Here is a 25936-nt window from a genome sequence, read left to right on the forward strand (position 1 = left end):
TGAACTGATTTTAAAACTGTCCAGGCATTGTAGTATTGCAGGTGATACACACATGAGTTCTGGCAGCCAATCAGTGCTGCACCTCTAACCATGTTTTAAAATCAGTTAATGATGTGGTGGAAACTCTCTCAGTATAGATCACATTGTGCTGATGCTTCACAGTTCTTGGATCAGAAGCTCCTGAGGACTTAAAAGCAGTTCAGTTGGAATTCATACTCTCAAAGCTCTTGATTGTCTCCTGTGAGTTTCGTAGCTGAAGAATTGCTCTTCCACCTTTCTCTTCTGAAAACTTCTGAACAAAATGTCAAGTTAGAATAAATAGCTATTCTGACTGTTAACATATATCTTTGCCATGTAAGGAAACTCCAGAAATTCAGAAAGCATTATCTTTCATCTAATAGAGAACTTGGTGTTACAAAAAGTATCATTCTCTGTTAATCACTTTCAATTAACTGAGTTACAGAACCATGCCCTAGATCCTAGTGTGACTTTCAGGCAATTAACTGCAAGTTAAGTATTAGAGAGGACTCTGCAGGTGACTTCAGTCACTCTCTGGAAAAGTGAAGGTGCTTCTAGCAAAGAAGCAGTGGGAGCTGGCTCACCATATCACCTTGCTGCATTTGGGCTCTCAGAGTTACCAGCAACTGTTTTCATTTAGGCTTGATCCTATCAGTAGAAGCATTACTTGCTTGGAAACAAAAGGAATACCCAACATGCACAGAGCAAACATGCAAAAAGAGGTGGTGTCTCTTTATCCTAGTGAAGTGGCCATGATGTCCATATCCTGCTTCACTGGCAATACCCAGCAGTCAGCATCCAGCAGATGTTCAGCTCCTAGCAAGGAACAGCTTTGAGTCCAGACATCAGATAGGCATCGACCTGGGACAAGATGTAAGGACAGCCTAAAAGAATGGAGATTAAGTAGTATTATCCAAAAGGATCAGGGAACCCACACAAGGATGGATATTGTCTCAGAAAGGACTGACTGGAAAAGAGTTGAAGCAATATAGTGGCCAACAACAGCCAGTTGACAGCTGAAGTTTTGTCTTCTGGAAGAGCCTAAACTGCACACCTGGGTCTTGCTGTGTGAGGTGCACACAGCAGTTGTGGAATACATTCAGAGTCCCTGTGGCATCTGGTAGCAAATAGTCTTTCCTGTAGTACTTTCAGTCTTGAAAGGAGTTTCCCCTAAGCCAAAGCTAGGAAGTAGCCAAAAGCACTGTCAGAGTTCTCTGGGATTCAGTGTTGTACTGCCCCAGTCCTCACATGAAGCTAGCACGAGCCTTGGTTTCTCTGCTGATGTTGCTTTGGAGTGTTTTTTTGGTGGTTTAGGTTCCTACAAGGAAGTGGTATGTTGGTAAGCCTGTGATGAGTTTGTCAGCAGAGTGAAGTCCCTTCTCCAACAGAACTTCTCCACACTGGGAAATACTGACACAAATAACCCCAGGTGGTTTTCCAGTGTATCATCCTGTGTTTTTCCTTGCTTTGGGTGTCTGACTAGGTGCTTCCAGTACACAGAGAATGTCAGGGCCAGCATTTATTCCTGACTGAGGTGAATGTATGGGGTGTTACTCAGTGTCTGTTAATCATAAAGAGGAAATAAACTCTCCTTCCTTATAAATGTTTCAAACCTTTCAAACACAAGGAATTGGGTTTGAAGTTTGATCTTGGGGTGCCCTTTGCATAAAGCGGCATGGTGATCACAGGGCCCAAGTTGGCCTCAGTAACCATTTGAGTGATGACACCTCCCTCACTTGATGGACTCTATTATGTTGGCACTCTGTGGCCTGTGTACTGTGATTTGGTCCCTTTGAGGGACACACTCTAAAAGGACAACAGACAGAGATGAATCATCATATGATGTGAAGGATAAAGGGAAACTTCTGTTTGTTCCTTCGGGATAAGGAAATCTGGGGTCCAACTGAAAAGCCTTGTGCACACTCTGTAATGGTGTCCTCTGAGTGAAAAGTGAATGTCTTAGCTTTGCAAAGGTGAGAGAGACATGGAACAAAGGCTACAGTAAATACAGCAAGCCTCTGTGTTGCTCCCACAAGGGTTGGGGTACATTCAGAAGGATTGAAATTCAACTAATGAAAAAATAAGCTGGCCACATTTAACATTTTAGGGAATCTACTTCAAGTATGCAGTTGCTTCTAGAGCTCTGTATAGACAATTGCATAATAGAGAAAGGGTTGAGCCTCTACAGGGAGTAGATACAAAGATTTCCTGCAAATCTTCTCAGTTCTAGGACAGAGCAACAAACCCTATTTCAGCCAGATGAGAGATAAGGAAGTAATGTTTTCAGCCCCTTGGGCTTGTGTTCAAAGTCATTGCACCATTCCCATGGGAAGTGACACACTGTGGTGATGCTTTTCTTAACTCTGAAAATTGTGGAACCGATGGGGCAGGGGACACATGATACACCAGAGGGGGAGTGCCCTAGACCAAACAGAGCAAAAATATCGCTTGGCAAACTTTCCAAACAAGCAAAGAGAAATAACCCTGTTTTCCATGGCTGTGCTATTCCTTGCAAGTATCTCTGGGTATAACTGTTCTGTTAAGAGTAGCAGTAGTTACTAGGATAAGTAAGCATCAGATTTTTTATTGCAAGAGATTACCCACAACTTCAGTCACTGCAAGATTTTTTCTGATGCTTCAGTCATCTCTGGGTAGAAGACATCAGAAAATATAACAAGACATAAAGTTAAAATGGGGTAATGTCATCTTGGCAGAGGAAAATGCTAAAATGAGTAGTTTGAATTGCTGCTCCTGCTTCAAAAAAGGGACTCTGCCTAAAGGAAGGGTAGTTAGGAAAGAAAAAGAATAAGTATAAATATTGTAATTACTTTTTAAGAGGCAAGTTAAATGTGCTTAAAATATGCTGCCCTTGTATTTACAGAAATTCTTTTCTTTCTTTCCCATTGGGTGATCATTGTTGTGGATAATGGAATGAGCTGTAAATCTGAGATACACGACAGTCTTGTATGCATACTGGTATTTATTAATCAATACACTGAACATGATTTGACACACTGTGTCCTGTTTAACCCTATTTTTCTGTCTGTTTAAACTCCTCAGTTTTCTTTGGTAAGTGCTTGGTATTCAGATCCTACAAATCTGCATAAAACCAACACATACCATGAACTGCCTACAGATTCAATTTGCATGAATCTCTCCCTTATACTAACAGCCTTCATATGTGCAAATTAAGACCAAGGGGACAAAAGTGGGGATTAGAAGGGTTCCTTGCCAATTTGCCCAGCTGGAGCTTCTCCATCGTACTTCAGTATTGATTGTACACTGAACTCAAGACACTGGCCAGTGGAGCCTCCACTTGCTAAATACCTTGACCTCATAAAATGAACCCTTATAGATTGTTGCAACAGGATAATTTAACCTCACTCCCAGAGAAGCCCTCCTTATAAGATACTCTTCATTACAGCATGTAAAATTATCTCCAGTGCCTTATAAAGAGGGTAGGGATTCCTTTCTTCTGCTAACATCCAAATTAGGCAGGAACAACAGAGGCTAGCGTGCCATTGTTACATTACCAGAAACCACTTCATTTCGAAATATTTCTGTATGTAAAGTTAATTCTGCGTGACACCAATTTCTTGGCCAGAGGGAACCTGATGCAAGGGTTACGCGAATGTGGAGAATGACTCAAAACTGATTTATTACGCTTTCCTCTTAGTTTAATGTCTTTAAGCAAGCAGATTTTGTCCCACTGGTCGTTCTAACCTCAAAGCCAAATTGCACCGAGTGCCCGCAACCATGCGCTTTCCACCCCTCCTGCCCAGCAGACTCACAGTCACACAGCCCCAGGACACACCCTCCTTGTTCTGTATGAGGAATGAAGGAGCACTGCACCATCTCCCCTAAGTGTCCTCCATCTCAACTGCTTGAACAGTGGTGTGGGTGAATGCAAGTGGTGAGGCCAGCCAGCAGTGCCACCTCGGCAGCTTAGTTTGGCCCCTGTTCATGAGGGTGGGGACTTCAATGGAGAGATGCAGGGCTGGATGCTGCACTCCTGAAAGCAATAAGCTTTACTAACCTCCTGAGAGTGTCACTCTGACTTTTATTGCACATCAGTTTCTTTTTGTTTATTCCTGTCGCGCTAATACAAATTCTAGCTTTAAAAAAACTTTCTGCTTTTTAGTTATAATTTTCTTCCTTTCCTCTTTGTACTAATGCTTCTCTCTAATCTTATTTGCATTCAAATTACCTCACCAGGTGGTACACCGATCAGAGGTAAGAATGCTGAAATGTGCCTCCAGTTGTCACGTCACTCCATCTCCTGTCTGCCTTGTCCCTTCTCCTCCGGTGTTTCTCATCTCCAGCTTTTACTCTCAGCCCTAACTCTGCCAGTGCTCTCGCTCATCTGCACTCTCCCACTAGTGTGTTTATTTCGGTTGGGTTTTAGCGTGATTTCTTGTAGACTCATCCATTGCAATTTTGCACTGTTGAAAGGGGGTTATTCAATGGAAAGTTTGCAAAAGTTTGGAAAATGGTCCCAGGCCTCCACCACAGGAGAGTTGACATCTCTTGCAGCTCCTGAAAGTCTCTGAACTTCCCACACATTGTGACCTCGGAGGTCTTTTGTCTCTGGGTTTTCAGATGGATTACTTTGGTGTAAATGTATGGAGGTAACATTTTCACAAGAGAACAGTTAAATTAATCTGTGCTGCTGCTGATGGTCATGAAAATCTAATTGGAAGGAGAAAAATTCTTGAAAGGTTGAGCAAATGTGACTCTGAGATAAGGAACACCTTTGTGTTCCACATGTTTCTCTTTCAGATGTACTCACCCTCTAATGTGGCGGCAGAGCAGAGAACCACTGACCTTGACCCCCCCCTTTCTGAGCTGGACATACCAATGTTGTTTTGCAGCATTAAGATTTGTTTTAAACAGACAAATCAGAAGCACATCTGGCTCTTTAAGCCTTCATTAATTAAACCCACCCCTAGTTTGACAGCCCAGCCCAGTCTGGTGCACAGTCCCTGGCTAGTTTTCACAGCCTGTATGCACCAGTAATGACTTTCCATTGGAGTGTTGTTTTTTCTAGCCTAAACACTCAAAGCTGTCTCTTTAGATTAACTTTAGCATGTTAATCAGTATTATGTGCTAAGGCCCATCTGAATTCTCTTGTGATTTTGGTTACCCCTCTTGAATGACCTCTGGATTTCTTGACAGAATGACTTCTACCTATAAATCAACACAACCTCATTCGTTCAGATTTCCCCCTTCTCCCTTTTCCTCCCCCTTTTCCCCAAATCACTGCTGGAAGTTAATAATATGACTCTTGTAACTGGTTCTGTTGCTGGGGGTTAATGTTTTCAGCTCCTATTAAGTGATTTTAGAGTAAAGGTGAATCGCGGTTTGATACGTATTTGCATTAAGTTGCCTCCGTAGCAAATCTGGGTCAGGGAAAAAGACTGCAAACCTTCTTTTTATATGAATGGGCTTACCATATCTGTCATTCCTCCCTTTGGAACGCTTGAGATTGACAGCTGTGATGTTACAAACTCCTTTAAACTATTTCTTCGTCTCCTATTTCTACTGCAAATGCTAAAATGAAGTGACAGATGGAATGCTAACTCCATCCGCTCTGAGCTCCCAGCCGAGCACGCTGAGTGTGCAGCCATCCTGGGGCCTCCCCGCACGCTTTGCTGCACGCCTCTCCTAGCTGATGACATTAGTGACTCAGCACCAGAACCACATGGATGTTCCATACGTCCTGCTTGGGAACCGATCGCATCTCTGTGAAAAGAACCATCCATCTCATAAAACATAAGTTTCCCGCACCCCCACCCCCTTCCCACCCCCATTTGAGTCCTGATGAGGTATTTTAAGAGTGTTCTTGACATTATTTAAAATATATGTGTCCTGTTTGAATGTCAAAGATGACATTTCTGTGAGAGCAAACAGAAGCCACGTGCTGCTCTCTGGCTTCTAGAGGATTTCTGTCAGCCTGATGCCTTTTATTTAAAATGGAGGTCATTGAATTTCTAAAGATAACGACAGATTAGATGAAAGTGCTTTTTTATGATGGTGAGGTTGTGTCCATGTAGAAGTGACTGTTCTGCCATGTTCTATACCCAGCTGCACTCTTGTTCCTCATTAAGGTAAGTTTGATGCTTTGGAATCCATTAATTTGGTCTGAAAGGAAGGGTGAAGTAATTACTCTTAATGAACCCTTTTGGTAATAATGTTGGGGGGGAAGGGGTGGTTTTGGTTTGATTTCATTGCTGCTGTGACTGTCGCTAAGAGTTGTGTGTCTGGAGTTCTTGGGATGGTATCCAAGACATTTCTGTCAAGAGCAGTGGCAAACCCACCTGGAGGGAACAGCATGTGATTAGACAGAGGATGATCTGAGATATTCTGCCATGCACCCCTCCAAACAGGAGATTTTTATCTCTAAATAAACTCATTTGACCTTACCCCCACATATTTGGTCCTTTCTGTCCAAGACATGTCTGGCTTCCCTGAAATGGGAGGAGCTCTCATCCATAATTCAGAATTTCCATTTGTAGCTTCACTCTTTACCCCTCTGGGATGGTCCCAGGTAGTAAATTAATGTTGAAATCCCTGTTTGTTCATCAGAAAGACACAGAGCTGGCAAATGCCTGTCAGATTAGGCAAGAGCTGGCTTCTTAAGGTGACCCACAGATAGTATCAGCAAATCCATGTTTAAGCAAGTTCTGCCCCATTTATATTTTGAAAGTAGAATGTAAGATGTTCATTTCCAGCATTTCTCTACAATTTCACTCACTCAGCTTTGTGAAACCTGGCTGCATTTTCCTGCCCTGGGCTGTAAGAGAGAGCAGAACTCAGTTGTGTTTCTAGTGGGTGCTAGACTGAACAGGCACTGGATCAGATACACATGAGGAGGTAAAGAAATATCATCGTCTCAGGCATTATCCCTTTCCAGTCAGATTTATTTGTTACTTTTCTGTCACCACAGGAAATATCAGAGGTTCCTATACATAAGAGTATTTCTTCCCTGCAGACGTCAGCATAGCAGAGGTCTGTCTGAATTAACTTTAGATCAGCTCACTTGGGTGTCAGAAGCTGTCTGGGAAGCCAGGTAAACACCTGCACCAACTTCTGTATAGCTGTAGCTAAACCTTTTCCAGTCCCAAGTGAACTGGTTTAAATATAGCTCCATTATTTCAATGCTATCCTGCGAGCTGGAGCGTAAAGCTATCCAAAGAGATTAGAGGAAGCTAAAAGAATTTTGCTGTTTCTTTTTGAGTATGTGTTTGTACATTTGGTTGGTCTTTGTGTATTATAGGATTTTTTTCCTGTTTCTTGAGCTTTTCCAGTCACCAAAACAAAGCAAAAGAAAAACAATTTTAAAATGAGATCTGCTTGCAGGAGAAGTGTCAGGGGGAGGCTGGGTGGGTAGTGCCTGGAAATGCTTGTCATGCCATGTTTCTTACTGTCACATTCAGATTGACTTGTGTCCCTTTAGAAGCACACAGAGGTGTTACTGTGCTTTTGACAGTGCTGTAGTTTTGCTTCTGAGGCAGAGTCCCCCGAGATTCCCTGTACCTGCTAGTGAGAGATCAGAGCATCCTGAAACTCTGCTGTCTAAGAGGAGGCCTCACACTGCTGAGAATGCTGGGTCTCGTCTCCTCCCTCTCTGCCCGAGTCCAGTTCATGGCAGCAGTCAGGTACTATCAGCAGCTGCCTCTGGTGCTCAGGAGAGTGATTTCTCAGCACTGCTGCCATCCAGAACAGGCCCCTTGTATGCCAATCCCTGTCCTCGCAGGTATAATAACCATAATGAACACTAACAATGAAAATATATTTGTAGTTACCTTGTTTTGCATATTTGGCAGTGCCAATAGCTGGTGGAGGCTAGATACAATCCTCTGTAACAGCTGGGAGATGCTGCTGTTATAAATTACCAAAAATAGTGAATATGGGAAATGCTTATTTTCATTTTTAGTGACTCTCGTGTGGTTTGGTGGTTTTTCACAGCTCCCACAGCAAGTGTTTGTTATCTCAGGCAGCAGCCAGGATGTCAGAGTCCAACTCCCCCACTGTCAGGGCTTCACATTATTTCTTTGTTCACCATATTCACATTTATGAGTCCTTATTTGATCTGGGATTGTCTCTGACCCTGCTCCACAGCTCTCTGGATTTTTGTAGAGAAATTCGCCTTCCCTAGGAGGGAATTTTTAGCAAAAGGGATTGGGACCCACACCTGAGCACTTGTGGAAGAGGGAACTGGCTGAAGAGGGGGGCTAAGAATACTGCTGGAAGAGAAGTCAGGCAGTATTTATGTGAAGGAAGCTGGTGGGAAGCAGGGGGAAAGAAAAGGGCGGGTTTTAGAGTAGCCATATGCTGTAGTGTGCAGGTAGGCAAAATTTACCTCTTTGCTGAGAGGAAGGGCCCTGGTCAGGTAGCTGGGTTCATTCCATCTGCGTTGCAAGTCCTTTCCTTAGATGAGTGCTGTGTCTGCAGCCTGGTTTCTCTGACTCTTGGGTACTTACAGGACCATTTCATTCCATGTCTTCATTCCATGATTTTATAACCAGGGCAAAAAGTCAGTCCCCTAGTTGTGAGCCTGGAGGACTGAGGCTGTGAATGCCCTGATAGAGAAAAAGCTGTTCCCACTGCTGGGGATGGAGCTCCGACCTGAATTGATACAGAAGAGTGTTGCCCCAGGAGCTGCGGTGTTTGGCTCCGTGCGGTGCTCTCTGGGAGAAGAGGGCACAAGCACCCAATGAGCTACGGAGCAGGATTTCGGGGAGATCAATTTGTATGGCAGCTCAGAGCCTTTTACATTTGGTTTGTCACCTAGAGAAGAGAGTGACAAGCCCTCCATGGCACAACAGTACCCAGCACTGCCAAAAAGCATCCCTTATCAGGATCTGCCTTCCCCATGCTTTCTCTGTGCAGGGCACTTTTTAAATGTTTCTTTTAACCACTGTCACTGCAACTAATGATTCTGCCTGAGCACAAGTATATTTGAATAGATAAGTATCTTGGAAAGCTGCTAAAGGGGCTGCTGTCTGTGCCTGAGTTAAAGAGCAAAAGAAAAGCTAGGTGAGGAGGGGAGGGGCTGGCAAGGAGATACCAGCAAAGAGGAATAAGGAATATAAAATAAGGAATGCTTGTCAGTCAGAGGGGCTGACTCCTGCCCTCAGCCCCAGAAAACTCTGCCTTGTCACCATTCTCCCTGGCACTGGAGGGCAGCCAGGGGTTTTTCTCAGGAGCTGTCAGCTCTCTGATAAGCTGTGTTGTCAGGAGCAGGTCTGAAGCACAAGCAAGACTGACGTGACATGGCAGCATGGTGAGGAACTGTTCCCCTCTTCCTCTGGAGCCCTGCTGCAGTTCAGGTGTGGAGGAGCAGCGGAGGTTGAGTGATGCTCAGCAGGGACAGGTTTCACTCTGATGTGCACGTGCTGCTGCAGAGCCCCACAAGCTCCCAAACAAGCTGTTCACTGCTCCTCTGTGTACTTGTATCCATGTCCTGGTGGTCGATGGTCCTCATGCATCCACCAAAGCCCTGCTATCTCATTGCACATCAGGACTCAGCCACACAAATGGGAATAAGGCACCTGGCACGGGAGCACTGGAGGCGTCCGTGTGAGAAGCCTGCAGTAACATCCTGTGTGAACAAGACCTCACTCAGCAACTTATACAACATAAATCCCAAAGTAATGAATAAAAGTAAACCAGCCTTCCTAGCCTTGGTTTGCAGAGGCGCCGAAGATTATGAGATGTTGACAGGGCTAGGAATAGAAATCAGGTCCTTTGCACTTCTCGAGGCAAACAACTCTCCGTGCTTTTGAGCGTCTTCGGATGCAGCTTCCATGAATTTCAGGGAAGGATGCTACTCAGAACTCAGATCTTAACTTTCTTGTACTCCTTGTGTCCTGTCCAGCCTAGACATGAACCCTCCAAGAGATGATGTCTCTCTCTGGGACCACTGAACTAGGGCTGAGAGCATTTTGTAGGAAGTTTTTTTCCAAGTTTCAGATGCATTTCTGTCTCCAGCTTTCTGATTCCAGAAATGTCTGAGCTTCTTAACTTTATTCATAAATCTTTGTACTCTGAGACACCCTACACTTGCCTAGATCCATCACTTAGTTGTAGGTTGTCTTTCAAGAAAATCCCTCCAGCCCTGCTGACTGCCATCAGTTTACCACAATCCTTTCAGTTTCTGCTGGCTGTCAGCTATGCTGCAAGATCTTTATGTTTGTCTAATGATGATTTATTGCAGGACCTGTTTTCTTTCTGGTTCATTTGCGAGGTTTGTGTTAACTTCCTTCTGCTGTGGGTTCTTGTCTTCCTCCTGACACACCATAATTTGAATAGTCGTGCCAACCCAGACAAACCCAGAGTCCCTTGCCCAATGTCCCTGAGCAGTTTGCAGGCAGTTGCTGACATGTTGCATGTTTATAATACTATTCTAGAAATTGGTCCATCTTGACAGGCAGTAACAGCATTTCTTTTGAAACTCCCCTCATTTTCTTCATCTCTTAAGTTTTTTCTTTCTACTATTGAGGTCCCTAAAGATGAAAAATAGTTGGACTGACATTTAAGAGGCATGGTGATCGTGAGTATAAAGGGTAAAAAAATTACCAGTAATATGTATTAAATGGCAAAAAGGGTCATGTAAAAAGGTATGTGTTTATGGCAGAATTATCTAGGGATCTTACTTTTTTTCTAGGCAGACACTACTGTCACTTGAAGCTGGCTCTGCTTCCAGCCCAGCCAGTTGGGTTTTTTGTTAAGCTTGGGTATATTTTGCAGCAGACAACTTTTCCCAGACAAGCTTGATGGAAGCACTTGGAATGAGCTCTGCAGCACATGCATGCCCAAGGAGTGATGAGCAGAAATTACAAAGGGGGTAATATATGGTGAGTTCCAGGAAAATCCTCCTGACAGAGAGCATAACCAGGCAGTGGCATCAATTCCTTGAGGAAGTGGTGAAAGACCTATCATTTGGCACATTTAAAATGGGATTGGACACAACACAAGTACAACAGGGAGCAATCCTGCCCTGGCCCCCAGGGATGCACGAGGTAACCTAATAGGTCTTTTCCATTTCTAGATTCTCTGATTCTCTCTATCTTGTCAATGCTGGGAAGCTTTGTCCTGCTCCACTGCCTATCATGCTACGGTCTGCTTGAAGATGTTTTTCCCAGACAGGGTATAAAAATTCACTGTCCTCCCTAAATTAAGCAGCAGAGCTCTGTAGGCTTCATCCTGTGGGTGTCCAGAGCGCTGTGGCCAGGCAAGCTGGCAGGTCCTTTTGTTAGTAGGTGGACTTTTGCAAACAAGCTTTCTCTGTCTAGCTGAAGCCTCATTTCCAGCACTAATGCAACAATAGGGAGGGCTCTGTACATCATTTTTATTATATGGCAGAACCCGGGGAAGTTCATTTTTCCCCATGACATATAGGCTTATGCTACAGTCTCAATTTATCCTTCTAAATAATGTAGGTGGCAGTGGTTGATTCACATTAGTTTTTCTTCTGTTCTGATGATATGAAAAACTGAGTTTGACCTCTGCAGCTTGAACTAGCAAGAAGGGAGAAGGCAATTTCACCAGCTATTCTCAGTGTGACTCTCAGTGGTCATTTTGAACCGTGGTGGGCAGAAATGAGTTCAGATCATTACAAGCAAGGGGGTTAACATCTTTTAGTTTGGTATATGGTTTGTGAGCAGAGTTCCCTTCTTGCAGGCAATACTAACCAGCAGAATCTGAGCACTTGGAGGCACTTAAAAAATTATTCCCACAACGCCTGGGGAAAGTAGGCAGAGCAGCAGCCACTTCAGTGTCTGGCCAGAGGCCACACACTCCTGCAGTGCCAGGTTGCTGTCATATGCGTCTTGCTTCTTTCTTTCTCTGCCTCTCCATCTTTTAGTCTGCATATGGAGCCCAGTTAAGGGAGTCTAGGTGTGGCCAGTTGAGCAGTCATCTGTGCTGGGCAAGAATTTGGATGAAAGGCCAGGCTGCCAAGCTGAGCGCTGCTGGACACCAGTGGAGTAGGCTGAGTAGATGAGAGCAAACTAGCTTAGACCATCGCTCACTTCCACATCCTGGGTCCTGCACAGGTTCCCCATGTGAATTGCTACTCTGTGTGCCCTGACAATTACTGCCATTATTTAGACATGCCCCTCATGCATTTGGCACTTTGGGGATGGGATCAGATCATGTCCCAAGAATATGCAGCCTGGGATAAGCAACTGTTCCTGACCTAAAGCTGGGGAAGCAGGCACTGCTGGGACAAAGGGAGGGTGGCCTTCATGCAAGCATCGTGCAGCAAATCAGTTGTATTACATTGGTGTGTATTTTTCATGTCTCAGACTGACTTTCTTGTTTTTTTATATCATATATAATGAAATCTGAAAAAATACGGACATCACTAACATGGAAAAAGCTGATGAAAGGCAAAGGGTTTTCTCAAAAAGAGATGTCTTTTTGAGACATCACCAAGGAAGAGTGGTTGAGGTGGGAGGGATGGGACTGTGCCAGTTTCTGCAGGAAGGTCGCATTTTGTTGAGTGTTTGCTAGGCTTTGTGTGCATCAGCTAAGAAACAGCTACAATTAAGTGTGCTTTGTGCTTGGCTGTTTTGATTAAAGACTTATTAAAGGTCCTTTTATTAGACAGGAGTCCCATATGAAGCTGTAATTAATATGTGTGTATGTGTATTTTTTTTTCCTTTATTGAAGCAAAGAATATAAGTGGTTGAGATGGTTAGAAATAAATCAGTAAGTGTTTCCCTGCACATTAGAAAAATAACAATAATCAATTTCACAAGTTTCTAACAGCAGACTGGGTACCTTTGGCTGCATGCTGGTACCTTGTGGGTCCAGGGAACATCATGAAATACTTATCCAGGAAGATACCTTAAAAGCGTGGGGCATGGCCTTCCTTTTCAGAGGCTGTTGGTTTGATTACCAGATTTGCCATAACCTGAATTATCTGTTTCATCTTGTTTGTGTACAGGAGCTCTGCAAATAGAGAACAGCGAGGAATCAGACCAAGGCAAATATGAATGTGTTGCAACCAACAGCGCAGGAACCCTCTACTCTGCCCCAGCCAACCTTTATGTTCGAGGTAAGAGCAGCTTCCACCCAAGGAGGTCACTCTCCTCCTTCCCAAAATCTCCATGGTTTTCAGTGAAAGGTGAACATTCCCTGCCTTCGTGTCCTGGTTGCACTGTGGATTGTGTGGTGGGGCCTTTTGTTCAAAAACCAGCAAGTTAAGTTCAATTATATCTTTGATCCATGCTGTGTTTGACTCACATTTCTGGAAATCTGTTTTTGCTGTTTATATGGTGTTATGTAAAATGCTGAAATATGGGCAGAATTGGAATTCCTTTCTGCCTTGAACTTCTTACTTCTGTGTCATAGTTGTCTTGATTGGGACAAAGGGCTGCTTAATCCTCGCAGTATAAACTAACCTTTGGTGGAGTAGTGTAAAACTGGTCATGCTCTGATCAGCCAGAGGTGCTCAGCTATACTGAGCCAATATTTAGGCCTCTGCTTTGGAATGTGTACTTTTAAAAACTGAACAGCTTTTTGGAGTTGTCCTAATCCATCTTACATGCATCAATGATTGAGCCTTTGGGTATTAATGGCTCACACTGGGAACCTGCTGGAAATTAGCCACAATTCATGTAAAGCAATTTTTCTAATGGTTATGCTGTGTTGCCAATTTAAAACTGTTTTCAACATACCAAATAACAAGGTTTTATATTAGGATAGTCTCTTGGCAGTTTTGTTGCTCTACATTGAAGGTGTTTGAATTAGCTTGGAGAGAAGGAAGTGCTGAATTCCCTGTACACTTTCTGTTAATTTCGGCAAGAAAAAAATGTGCTGCTTCATATGAAACTCTGTAGAACCAGAGTCATTGGTCAGGAACCCCCTGGGAAATGTAGTTATGGGTTTTCCCAAGAAAATAACATTCTTGTGCTCGTGCTTATTAGGAGGTTAGAACCAGATTTTATTTCCATATAGTAAATCAACAGACTAATAATAAAATCTCATATTCGTTTCTTCCTTCCTCTGATTTAAAGAAAGAAAATACAGTCTTAAGGCTGTATATGCATTGGTTAGTATGGAAAGAGAACATGAGAATGATAAAGTCTTCTCATGCTGTGTGTTTGCTTCTAGGGGTGGCTTCTGGCATTGTTTTTGTTGCTTATTATGGGGGACTGCTTTTTTATTTTGCCGTGTAATTTGGATTATAAAAGTCTTTGGAAGACTGAAGTATCCAATTAAGCATATTCAGAAGATGAAGCTATATCTATGCAGTGGAATCACTCATTCATTCTCACAATGTATTTATGGATGATTTTAAATTCCCTGTGTTCTTGCAATTTCATTTTTCAGGCAAGCTGTACTAAAACTCATCCCAGACTGACCCTTTGCACTCTGAGAGAAAGGATTCTAGTTACCAGGCTGGCTGTTCTTGCATAGGTTTATGTGGATATCCAGCTGTACTGCTGCAGTATTTGGGATGCTTTTGCTTCCTGTGACATGCTCAGACTGTCACTGTTCTATTTTCTGTAGACATGTGGCTGAAAAAGGCACAAAAGCTTCAAGAGGTAGAAAAGCTTCTTCTTAACAACTTTACAATTCCTTACTAATGAACGCTCTTTGTTTAGCAAATGAATCCCAGAGGACTGAGGAGTGTGCTGGATTTTACACTTGGCTTGTGCTCAGCAAGGTTCATCTGCCCTGTTGGGGCTAAGCATGGGCTGTGGGTGGTCTGCACACGTGAGAGGATCCTCATGTTCACCCACGAAAGCATGTTCTTAGACCTGTTTTGCTGTTAACTGCCGCTTTTTTACACATAAATTTTTGAAACAAGCCGTTTTCTTGCACTTAATCTTTACAATGTGAGTCTCCAGCTTACATGATCCTGATAAAGTCCTGCTCTATATTTAAGACATGACACCCCATAAATTGTGATGATGCTATCAGATTATATTTCCTGTGCATACTACATCCTAGATGGTACTTTTGCTTACAGTTTCTGATAGCAAATGTTCTACCAAAAAAAAAAAAAAGTCTTAGATTAGTTAAAGACTTCAAAAAGTTACTCAAACCAAGAATAGTATTTTATTTCTTTAATGCAAGGAAAAAAATAGAAATATCTTACTTTCTCGGGTCTGGGATGCAGGATAAAAAAATCCCTTTTTTTTTCTTTTTGTGTTAGTCCTACAGTACTGTCATTAGAAAGATCAGTGACTTGCAGAAGGATCTTTAGAAAGTGCCTTCGTCTTTACTGGAGAGGACATTTGTTAATGCTAAATTACAGTGGAAATTAAGTCTGTGGGCTGCCCCATCACTGCTTGGTGGTTTTATAATGATTGACCTCATTGTAGTGAATACCCAAGGAGTCGTCCACTTCCTCAGGAAGCATGGCTGAGTGCTGAGCAGCAACACTGATTTCCAGTCTGTGTAGTTCTTGGGACTGCTTTTGCCTGCTCTCATTTACAGCCTATTGTTTTTCTAATAGTTCAAATGTTTGTTTGTCTCTTGACTCTTGGGATTTATGTTTTTGATCATGTTCTCCCCTTTCCTAGCCTCCCAGGTAATCCTTTGTGAGTGGGCTGTGTTAGAAAGCACAGGCTCATTAGCATCTTTATACTTCTCTTGCTAACAAAGGAAGAGTCTGGGTGCTGAGAAGGAGTATACAGGCACTGCTCAGGGCTTTCTATATCAATGAAGAAACAGGAGGAGGAAGGAGCAGGCTACACCAGTGTCTTGTCTCTGTAAATCCTTTAGAGCCCGCACTTCTGCACAGATGGACTTCATTAAAAGTTAAAACATTTCCACACCAGGGATTTGTAAAGGAAAATGGATGCATTTTCCTTGGAGCTATTATTTTCATCTTACTAAGTGTGCTGGAAAGCAACCCTCATAAGCCTTCTGCTTCTGGACTGATGGGTCTATCTGGCTGCTGCTGCTGAGCTGGGATGGGGCTGGGATCAGCACTGGAAGCTGACTGCCTCCCACTGCTGGAGAGTGGCACAAAACATCCAGACCATCAGAGGAGCAAGAAGAAGGTGAAAGCAAGAGCAGGGAGCATGCCAGGGCAAGGTGGCTATCTGGGGCATAGCAGGGACTTTGAAGGGAGCAGCCCAGTGGCGTATTCCTACCCTGCCCTTTAACCACAGGCACATTTGCCAGTGCTGGTATGGATGTTATTGTTACCACTGTGAAGAAACACAGATCCATTCGTGGTCCATGGTTACATTTACCACAGTATATTGTAGCAATGATTAGGTTTGGGACTTGATGGTGCTGCAGGGAGAAGGGAAGGGAATAGAAACATATGGAAGATGTGATTCCTCTAATCCAGAGAGCTTACTGTCTAATTTAGCAGCAAAATATCCAAGACATTGATTCAAGATATTCAAGAAATTGATTTAAGAGTAGAAGGCAGATTGGACCTAGTGTGGAAAAAGAAAAAAAGGTGGTGTCATTTTGTCATGCTCGTTGGGAGTGCAGTGTAATTGCACTGATTCACCTATACTACTGGCTTTTTAGGAACACATTTCACTTTTCATTTGCCTACAGCTTCAGGGACATCTGCACAAAGAGAAAAGCATTTTCAGCAAAAAAAGTCTTGTCGTATGAAATGCCTGTGAAAGTGGTGGCCTGTGCGGTATGCCCCTCAATAGATGCACTGTTATTCCACCCTTTCCCTATATGAAGGGGGTTTTCTACCCTTTCCTTTCTCTACACATGAAGCAGATGAGTAGGAAGACTGTGTGTAAGAGTACACTGTGGAGTTCACTAGAAGTGTTCCCCAGTGCTGCTAACAGCAGTGAGCAATGCCAGTGCTATTAGAATAGTACTTCTAGGACCACTGGCTGCATACTTGCCATCAAATGAGAAATCTGCTGCCCAGTTTTCTCCTCTTAAGTGCTGCTTTTCAGGCCTTCAAGGCACAGTGCAGTGGGGCAAGTGCAGTGAGTTCTCTAGCCCAAAGTGCTACACATACTGAGAGAAGGAGCTGCACAGTTACTTTAAAAAAAAGGCCATTTAAAACTGAATTATTTGACTTGTCCCCAAATTGCAAACTAGTAAATCAGACAGCAGTAAATAGAAATGGTATTACTGCAAAAATCTGTGCTTTCTTGATCTGCTTTTTGAAAGGCCAGGCTAGCATTTCATTTGGCAGCAGGGAACCCTGCTTGGAGTCTGAAGTTTTATTTGCCAAATTTCACCAAGGAGCTATCACCCAAAGTGAAATTTGGATTGTCGCTCTGTCCCTAGCAGCAATTCTCTGGCCTCTGCAGGGTTTTACCCTTGAGAACTTGACAGTAGCTTAGTCTCAGACACGGAGGGAGCTCACTGAAATGGCTACTTGTGGCTATATGATACTTACTGCAGCAGGAACCTTGTGTAAATAATAATAATTCTGAATGACTGACACGGGCCTGGAGCAACAAGACTTGACGCCTTTAAAAAGAACATTTTCTGCTTATGTAATATTAAAGCAGCTAAAATAGCAACAGCAGTCAAAGCTCAAGGCTATTGCCAGGAGAAGAGTAAAAGCTGAGGACAGTGGTTAAACAGTCAGCAACCAAAAGTGAAGATGTCTGAAAAATGGCTAAATAACAAGGGAATACATTTGTTTACAACCCAGCTATATGCACACTTCTGACAATGTGCTCCGTTAAACCTGCTTCTCCTCAGGGTTGATGGGGGTGACAGTACTTGACCAGAGAGGAGCACTGCCAGTGCTTGAGGGCCTGGCACCGATCACAGGCAAGCAGAGACTGGACAGACTTGTGAGGGAGATGCCTGGATGACAGGAAACACAAACCAGCAGTTGGATCAGACTGGACGACCCTGACTGTTGCTCTGGACAGATGTCTGCCCTGGACCATCAGAAGAAGCAGAGCCAGGCTGCAGTAGAGGCTGCAGAGTGTAGCCCTCAGCAGCTGGCAGATGGCTGAGGAGGCCGCGGGTCTGGAGGGCCACAACATCCGTGTGTGTGTGCTGCACAGTCCTGACCTCGAGATAACGCTGCAGTGCAGCAGAGACCAGTGGCACTGGTGAAGAAAGTGTGCTCCTTTTCACGGAATTTCAGTACTTTTAACTTCATTTCCTCTGCCCCCAGGTACTTGTCGATGCTGAAGCTGTAGCCGTGCTGCCGTAACCCCTGTCAGAGCAGCTGTAGTGTGGGCAGGTACACCTTGGCTGGTTGTGAGCAGGCTCGGGTCAGCACAGCCTGGACTGTGCCACATGTGACATGGGCACTGTGGCTCGTGCTGCTGTCACTGTGTATCCTCACACCGGAGCTGCCCAGCTTCAGAGCCAGAGAAGCACATGGAAGCTTCTGCCAAGTTTTCTCCTCCCCAAATATTACTATGAATATTTTTGTCATATTTTCTCCTGGCAGGAAGTGTGGTCACCATCAACATGTTTCTATGAGCATTCTGCTATGCTATAATGCTTGTAACAATCATGGTTCAATAAATAATAGTTCTTTGTCCTTTAGCTGGCACATTCCATCCAAAGAGTCCAATGTGCTTTATAGAGCTCAACTAAATAAGCTTAACAGTTTTATTGCCTGCAAAGTCCTTTGATGGTTCAAAGTGCATTGCAAGGCTCAAGTCTGATTATTTGTAAAATGACCTTTGTGGAAAATAGGAGCGTGACTGGTGGCTCAGTGTATGATAATGCAACACAAAAATGTACCTGCAAACCTCTTTCCCCCTCTTCCCCACATGACCTGCACAGACATCTGTGGAACAATTAGGCCTGCATATCTGTGCCAACTAAATGTCCATTTCCTCCCCTTCCATATCCACTTGCACAAAGGACTAAGAAATACATCTCTGGTGCTCTGAGATTTTCTGCTCATAATTGAATTCATGCATGCATGTGTGTGCGCTATGAATGGGAAAGGATGGTTGGGCACCCTGAGCATCCTGTCTGTCTTTCTAGGGTGGAATATACTCATCAGTGTGGCATGAGAGCATTGTTCATCGGATGTAATGGAAGGTTGTCTTGTTCTCATGTAATCTGGCGTAAAAAAGACAATCTGTCCTTTTGTTCCTCTATACCACTAAAACCTGTAAAGGATAAAATTTGATTTATGTGGAGTCCTTGAGACACAAGATGTGCTTTTGGAGATAAGCAGGAACAGGTTCATCCCCCTCTGGGTTTTTGTTAACCTCTGTGTCTTTTGGATTCCAAAGTGTCTGGGTTGGCCTTTATATTAATGCCTTGCATAGCACCAGAGGGTTTTCACACAGGACAGATGCTGGCAGTTCCCCGTAGAATTGCAGAGCCAGTTGGGATAATGAACTTTCTTGATGCTTTCAGGGAAGTACTAGCTTCCCACTCTGAAAAGCTTTGGAAATGTGTTCCTTTGTTTGAGTTGGTGATCTAAACTCTGAGACCTGTGCATTCATATCCTGGCCACAGCTGCCTGCATTGTTTCAGGCAGCTAATGACCAAGACTATTCGAAAGCAGAATCCCCCATAAATCCAAATTCATTCTTTCTGCAACAAGCTGCCGTGGTTAGAGTACTGCTGCTGCTGCACAGACAAGCACATCTGTGGCAGAGTAAAAGCCAAATTCAGTCGGCATAGGAATTTCTGCCTGTAGAGCATGAGAGCCGTCTGCCAGGACTGGCAGACACGTGTCTGGTACGGCCTTGCTCTTTGCTTCTTTGCTGTTTCAGCTTGGATCTCAAATGGAGCCTCGTTTTTTACCTTCTGGAGTTTGCTATCCTCTGATGGCTTTTCTGCTGTGAGTTGACTTGCACTTAGACTGGCATGTTCAGCTCAGCTGCCAGGCAGCTCAGGTTCGTGAGAACATGGTAGCGTGGCTAGTGAGCCGTGGTATTCTGCACAGGGGATACTCTGGCTTAAATCCTCTGCCTCTGTCCCTGCATGGTGGGGGGGCAGATGTTATTTACCATCACTGCTCAGAGTCACTTGCTCTGTAAAAAAGCAGAAAAACTGTTGATAAAACATGCTTCTTAGCTTAGGAGTGACATGGCTAGAGAACTGGAGATAAGGGACCATGTGAATGGAACCTCTAAGGAGATGAAACTTTTCAATTTGCCATTTATCAGGTTTATCTCAGATAAAGCAGCAGCTGTTTAAGCCTTAACTAAGGGAAAAGCAGAGAGAACTTTCTGCCCAGGTGTTTCCTCTTGCTATACGGATGTTCCAAAGTAGCCTGCTACTGGTTTTTATTGCTTATAAACCACTAATATAAAATGAGATTAAGAGATAATCCAGCAATTAATGACAAATGGCAGGTCCTAAACTTGTTCCTGTTTGACAAACCAGAAAGTAATCTGTTTGAATTAGTGTGTTTCACATGTGTCTCCTCACCTTTCCAGCTCTAATCTGAAGTGTCAACACCGGGGGAAAGCCACTGCTGGAGCCTACTCCTGTCCATGCACACTGATGCAGTGTGATCCCTGCCACATTCCCCGAAACAAAGCTCCTGGCTGTCCCCCAGCTGGAGCAGCACCCTTCACCTTGCCCTCAGGCAGACCAAGTGGCACCACAGTGAGTCCCCTTGGTATGGCCAGGGTCCATCAGTCCCTCCCAAGGGCAGAGAGTGGCTCTGGGGGCTTCAGCAGCAAGGACAGGTATTCCTGTAGCTGTTCCAGCACCATCCCTCAATCTCACACCCTTCACCAGCCTCTTGCCCTTCAGTCTCATAGTCCCAATGAGTGCAGTAGTAGCTGGCAGCACTTGGAGTATGTGTTACCCTGTTGCAGTGTGAGTGCTGCTGTCTGGAATTGCAGCCTTCCACGAGCACACCTGGTTTTCCAGAAGCACTGTCCTTCTTGGGCAAGGGCAGGAAACAAATCCTCCCTGTTGGGAAGAGCTGAGCAGAAGGCAGGAGCCCCTCACTGTCTGCTGAAGCCATGCAGATGTGATATGCTCCATTAGATTAGGAAATAAAGTGCCAGCTTGGGAGCAGCAATAAAGAGGTTCCCTCCCATCACAGGGTCTCACAGGATCAAATGAGCCTTATGCTAATGTTTTGTAGACCAAGAGGTAAATCCCCTTTCTAAAGTAGGGCAGAGGAAACCTGGACCTTAAGCTTAGGACTGTTTGTTTTAAAGATGTCTTGGTGGGGCTCCTCGCTAGATGTGGCTCTCACTTATGGGCCAGTTAAGCTCTCAGTTGGCTGGCTCAGATCCCCTGGTATCAGTTCAATTGAAAAAATGTAAATAAGTGTTTTGCTGTTCTCCAGCAAGCTCCATTACACTTTGTAGGCCACTGTAGTAGCTGTTATTGGTAGCTTGTTGCCTTGCCTGTACCATGTCAGTGTTGGTTAAAATCTTGTCCTCTAATTGCTGGAAATGGCTTACTGTACTGTTGCACTGTATAATGCCACATGCTGTTCTCTAATTTGCAGTGTTTCTGCTGGAAAGCAAATTCCTTCCCCCACCTTCTCCTTCCCCCATCAAAAATGTGACTCATAAGCAGTCTTTAACTATAAAATCCATTTGTGTATTCTCTCAGCGAGGGTTCGATTACAGCTGGTATGCCACAGATCTGTAGCTGGAGTGAGGTCACTCCTGCTGGAGAAATAAGATCTCTTTTGTCTATAAGGAAAATGCAACTAACCTTCTGCTGTCTCTCCCGCAGGAACAAAAACTGGGACCTGCTCAATTCTCTGGGTGTTTTTGTCCTTCTGATTTCTTGTCCATCTCTCACTTGCAGCACAGTGTACCAATAAGACTCTCCCAAAACCGAGCCCAGCTGAGACTGCGCATGTCTGTCACTTGCCTAATACCTCTCTGCTACGTTTAGCTCTTTGTTTGGAGAGGGGGAACAGCTCTTCATGGTAGAAGATTTTTTGATTCACCACTTGGAGCATTTCTTTCATACTTTATAAAATTCGGATTTACATTTATGGTCTTCCCAGTGTGTGGTCAATGGGTTTAAAGTGCCTTTGCCATCATCTCTGTAGCTGGAGTGGGTGTATGAGAGCACATCAGTCTGTGTGATGGCTGGAGTCCTTTGCTCTGTGTGTGTGAGTGTTCTGCACATGTAAACATGTCTGTGCTTCCAGCATCTGGCCCAGAGCAGGGCCATCCCTGAAGCACCCTCCATGTGGGGACGTGTGTGATGTGCAGTCCCCTCTGCCCTGCCTGCAGGAGCGCTGAGTGGGTCAGGGAGGTGGAGGGGCCGGTCCTGCTCCAGGCCAGAGCAGTGCGAGTGTGGCTCTCTTGTCACTGCGTGGAGTGGTGTATGCATGGTGGGAAGTCATGGCTGACCTCTGTAGTCTTGTCTTGTCGTTTCAGTGGTGTGCAGACAGATGAAGCTTGGCCTGTTTTTACTCTCTGTGTTTTTCCTTGTCTTTTTTTATTCCCTCCTCATCTTCATCGCACTCTGCCATCAAACAAAACAAACTTTCATCTCTCAGATCAGCGAGAAGGTTGGTCCTTTTCACTTCTTATCCATCTACAGTACGCCACGTCAGATGGGACTTTTCCAGTAGGGAGAGGAGAGCCATCCCCAAACGGGGAGGGGGCCCTGCAGACTGGCTCCTTTCCAGGCACAGCCACAGTGTGCCTGATGAAATCTGCTTACTGTTTGCTGTGACTCGTGATGGCATTGATACTTCGCTTGCATGCCTTTGTTGCTTGAGATTTAAAGTGTACAGAATATACTTTGCATGCAAATACCAGCCAGGGCAGTTTTGTCAAAGGCAGAGTAGGAAGAAGTGCATGCTGCTGTGTGGGGGGTCCTTCTCTAATCCTTTATCTGTGCTAGGTGCAAGTGTAAGACCTCTAAACTGCTGTTGCTTTCTGGCTGGAGATCGAGAGCGGTCTTTGGAAGCAGAGATCAGAATGATTAGTCCCCTCACAAGCTGCTAGGGAGAGTGGGCTCCTCAATTCTTCCTGCAGCTTTAAAAGTTTTTAAACTTTCTCTAGAGGCAAAAAGCTTACTTTTGATCTCAGCTGGAAGAGAACCAAGCATGCTTCCCTCCCTTGCCACAGGGCAGCAGGGGCTGGCTGAGATGCAGATCCCTTGCACTGAGGCAACTTCTCTGCTCCTCAGCAGTCCCTGTGCTGGGGTGGCCCATTTTCCATGCTCTGTCCATGCTCAGACAAGGGCCCTTTGCACGAGCAGGTCTGCCTCTCCTTTCTTCTCTGGACCTGGGTTTTCCTCTAGCTGGCAGGAGAGCAGGGAGCTCTGGCAGTGGCCCCAGCCATACCAAAGATGGCTCGGGGAGGCCCCTGGTGACATGCACAGGAGCTCGTAGCTACTCAGCAAAACCTGATTTGTGCTTTGCTTTGTTCTGTCCTGCTGCTCTCAGAGAGCCAGAGGTGAACAAAGGACATTAGTGAAAGGCAACTCCAGCCTTTAAATTAAATCTAGCTCCAGACCTAGCTCGAGGCACTCATGATTTCCTGCTGAGGAAAGCTGGAATTTCTGGCAGGAGTCCGGATTTAGTTTCCAGAGATGACTCCCTTCACTGCACAGGTTCTGTGGGGGTCTGTCATTCCACACTCACTGGAGGTGAGGGGCTGCTCACACTGCCCCCCAGGTGGCACTGGGAGGAGACCCTGCTTGTCTCACACAAACTGTCAGGCAGCTGGATGAATTGTCTTACGATCATCACTGGAACAAGTTTTAACAAATTGTCATAGCAGTTGTTCCAGTACACTGAGTTCAATCCCGTTTCTCTCCCTGGAACATGCTCTCATTTAGATTGTACTGAGGCACAGGACCTTTGTTGTTTACCTTCTAAAAATAGATTTTTTAGAGGATAAAATTACCTCAGCCCAAGACAATGATGAAAAATGAGAACAAGGGAAAAAAGAGAAGAAATTAAAGCCAAGGCCCAAAGCTTCCCAGATTTCAGTGAATTTGGAGCACTGCTGTGATGGCTGAGACACCACTAGAAACTAAACTTTTGACAGGGCACTTAAATGTTTTAGCCACATGGTTTAGCTGAATGGAGGCAGCTGAGAATGGATATAAGCCAGCAGGAGTGGAGAATTTCTCATTCTTTGTGTCGACCCTTCCTTCCCGCTCCACCAAAAATACCTACATACACAAATATTTAATGTGAAGCCAGAAATTAGTTTCTAAATATTCCATTGGGATTTGCCATGCTTATAATTTGTTTGGCACTGATAATTACATCTTACGTTTTTCCAGCTTTACTTAAAACTGTGTAGTGCTAACCCATGCATTTAATTATTGCTCTGTGGCTGCTACAAGGTTATTTATTAACAAGTTATTTTATCTTGATACAGTGGATCCTTTCTCATATTCTCCTCCTTAATGTTATTTTCATCAGAGAAATTTCTGAGATCGAATGCAAATTGCAGAGCTCCACAATCTTGCTCTCCCTTACTTTGCTATTAGTATGTCAGTATGCTGAATGCTGATGTGTCTCCAGTGCTGCACCACTGTAATGATATATCCTCTTTTATATGTGGTTGTCAGCACAAATAATTAGACCTAAAAGTTATAGCTGAAATATAATCCAAAAATGGCAAGGCCCTGTTTTGGAAATTGTCTATAAAATGTCAGCACTCAAGGATACATTGGGAGCATAAATAGTACAGCATTGTTTGAGCACAGGATTAGACTATAAATGCATTTTTTTCTGGTTCCAATTTTTCCTCTCCTGCTGTTGGTTCTGTCAATAGGTTGTGAGACTTCAGCAACTGCCTTTCCATTTGTAGTCCTTTAGTAAAATGATAGCACTGGGGAAACATGAAAGGTGTCTACAGATGAGTAAACCATGCAGACCAATGATCATGTTTGAGGATAGCTCCTAAATTCACTCCTTCCCAACTTGGAGGAGGTGGTTCCTGAGGAAGGTGGGAGTTTTGGCACATTACCAGTCTGGCAAGGGCGGGAACACATCCTGTGCACCAGGGATCCTTCAGTTTGCCTGGCTCAGGTACTGAAATTGGACAGTCTCACACTCTCAAAGATGTGCCCCTGCATCACACACTGCTGCTCATCCCAGCTGGGAGGTTAGAACAGAGACCCCAAACTGTCCTTGTCTGTGCTGGGACTGGGGAGGAGCGGCAGACCAGGCAGTCCTAGTTCTCCTCCAGAGCAAAAGAGAGTTCAGGCTGCTGTTCCCTCGTGCAAAGGATAAGCAAAGGGGAGAGGATGTTAGGACAGTGGTGCAGGACCTGAGCAGCTGGAACTGAGGAGCAGAGAAGTGTGCAGAGCACAAGCACAGCTCTCCATCACTATGGGGCAGCACCCAGTGAGCTTGCCATGGAACGGGAAAGATGAGGCCCAGAATTAGATGCCAGGTAGGCATGGTTCAAAGGAAACCCAGAATCCAGGAGCAGGCAAGTAGAGGTGCCTGGATCTCTGCAAACCAGAGGGAGGGGTGTTAGCATTGTCATCTGCTCAGCTGTACTGTGGCCAAGGCAGCCAGCAGGAAAATTTGGAAATTTAGTTTCCCCTTCCCTAGCAGCGCTGCACGATTTTGGAAGCCTGGGCAGTCCTCCTGGCACTGTTGTGTTTCTAGCAGAGCCTCACTGGATACCAGCAGTGTCTCAGCACATGAGAGGGACTAACAGCATCAGCCTGAGAGCCCTGAGCTTAGAGCCTACATCTCTTGCAGACAGCAGCAGGGAGGAGGGTGTCCCTGGTTCTCCAAAGGGGTAACTTCACCCACGGAGGGAACCTGAGACGTTGGGAAACAGACACCCCTGTGCTCAAAGGAGCCAGACAATCTATTGAAGCTCTTTGCTCTCAAGGCAAGGAATGTGCATGTTAATGCATGCTGAATTATTAACATTTCTCAACCTTTGTGGCTCACTATAGTGTTGCTTGCTCCCCTCCTTCCTCCCAGCAATCCCCCCTGTGAGTGGGGAACCAGACTCCACACTGTCTTTCCTCCCTGTCCTGTGAGATCCGGGGCATGGGCTCAGGTTGCACTGCACTCACTGCTCACTGCTCTGAGTTTCACTTCACT

At 44.7% G+C, this 25936-nt stretch overlaps 1 protein-coding gene across 22 annotated transcripts in view; it reads left to right on the plus strand.

The window, feature by feature from the left end:
• PTPRF (protein tyrosine phosphatase receptor type F) overlaps nt 1–25936 on the plus strand; it is a 380951-nt gene that overhangs the window by 277080 nt on the left and 77935 nt on the right. For 10 of the 22 annotated variants that reach the window (XM_048313478.1, XM_048313477.1, XM_048313492.1 and 7 more), the window contains exons 7-9: nt 4234–4251; nt 12974–13084; nt 22400–22411. In XM_048313478.1, coding sequence (XP_048169435.1) covers nt 4234–4251; nt 12974–13084; nt 22400–22411 — 141 coding nt within the window. The remainder of the gene's footprint in view (nt 1–4233; nt 4252–12973; nt 13085–22399; nt 22412–25936) is intronic. The other 12 variants (XM_048313483.1, XM_048313487.1, XM_048313488.1 and 9 more) reach the window with 3 other exon arrangements.

Source organism: Corvus hawaiiensis, chromosome 9, assembly GCF_020740725.1.
Source record: "Corvus hawaiiensis isolate bCorHaw1 chromosome 9, bCorHaw1.pri.cur, whole genome shotgun sequence".
Lineage (NCBI taxonomy): Eukaryota > Metazoa > Chordata > Aves > Passeriformes > Corvidae > Corvus > Corvus hawaiiensis.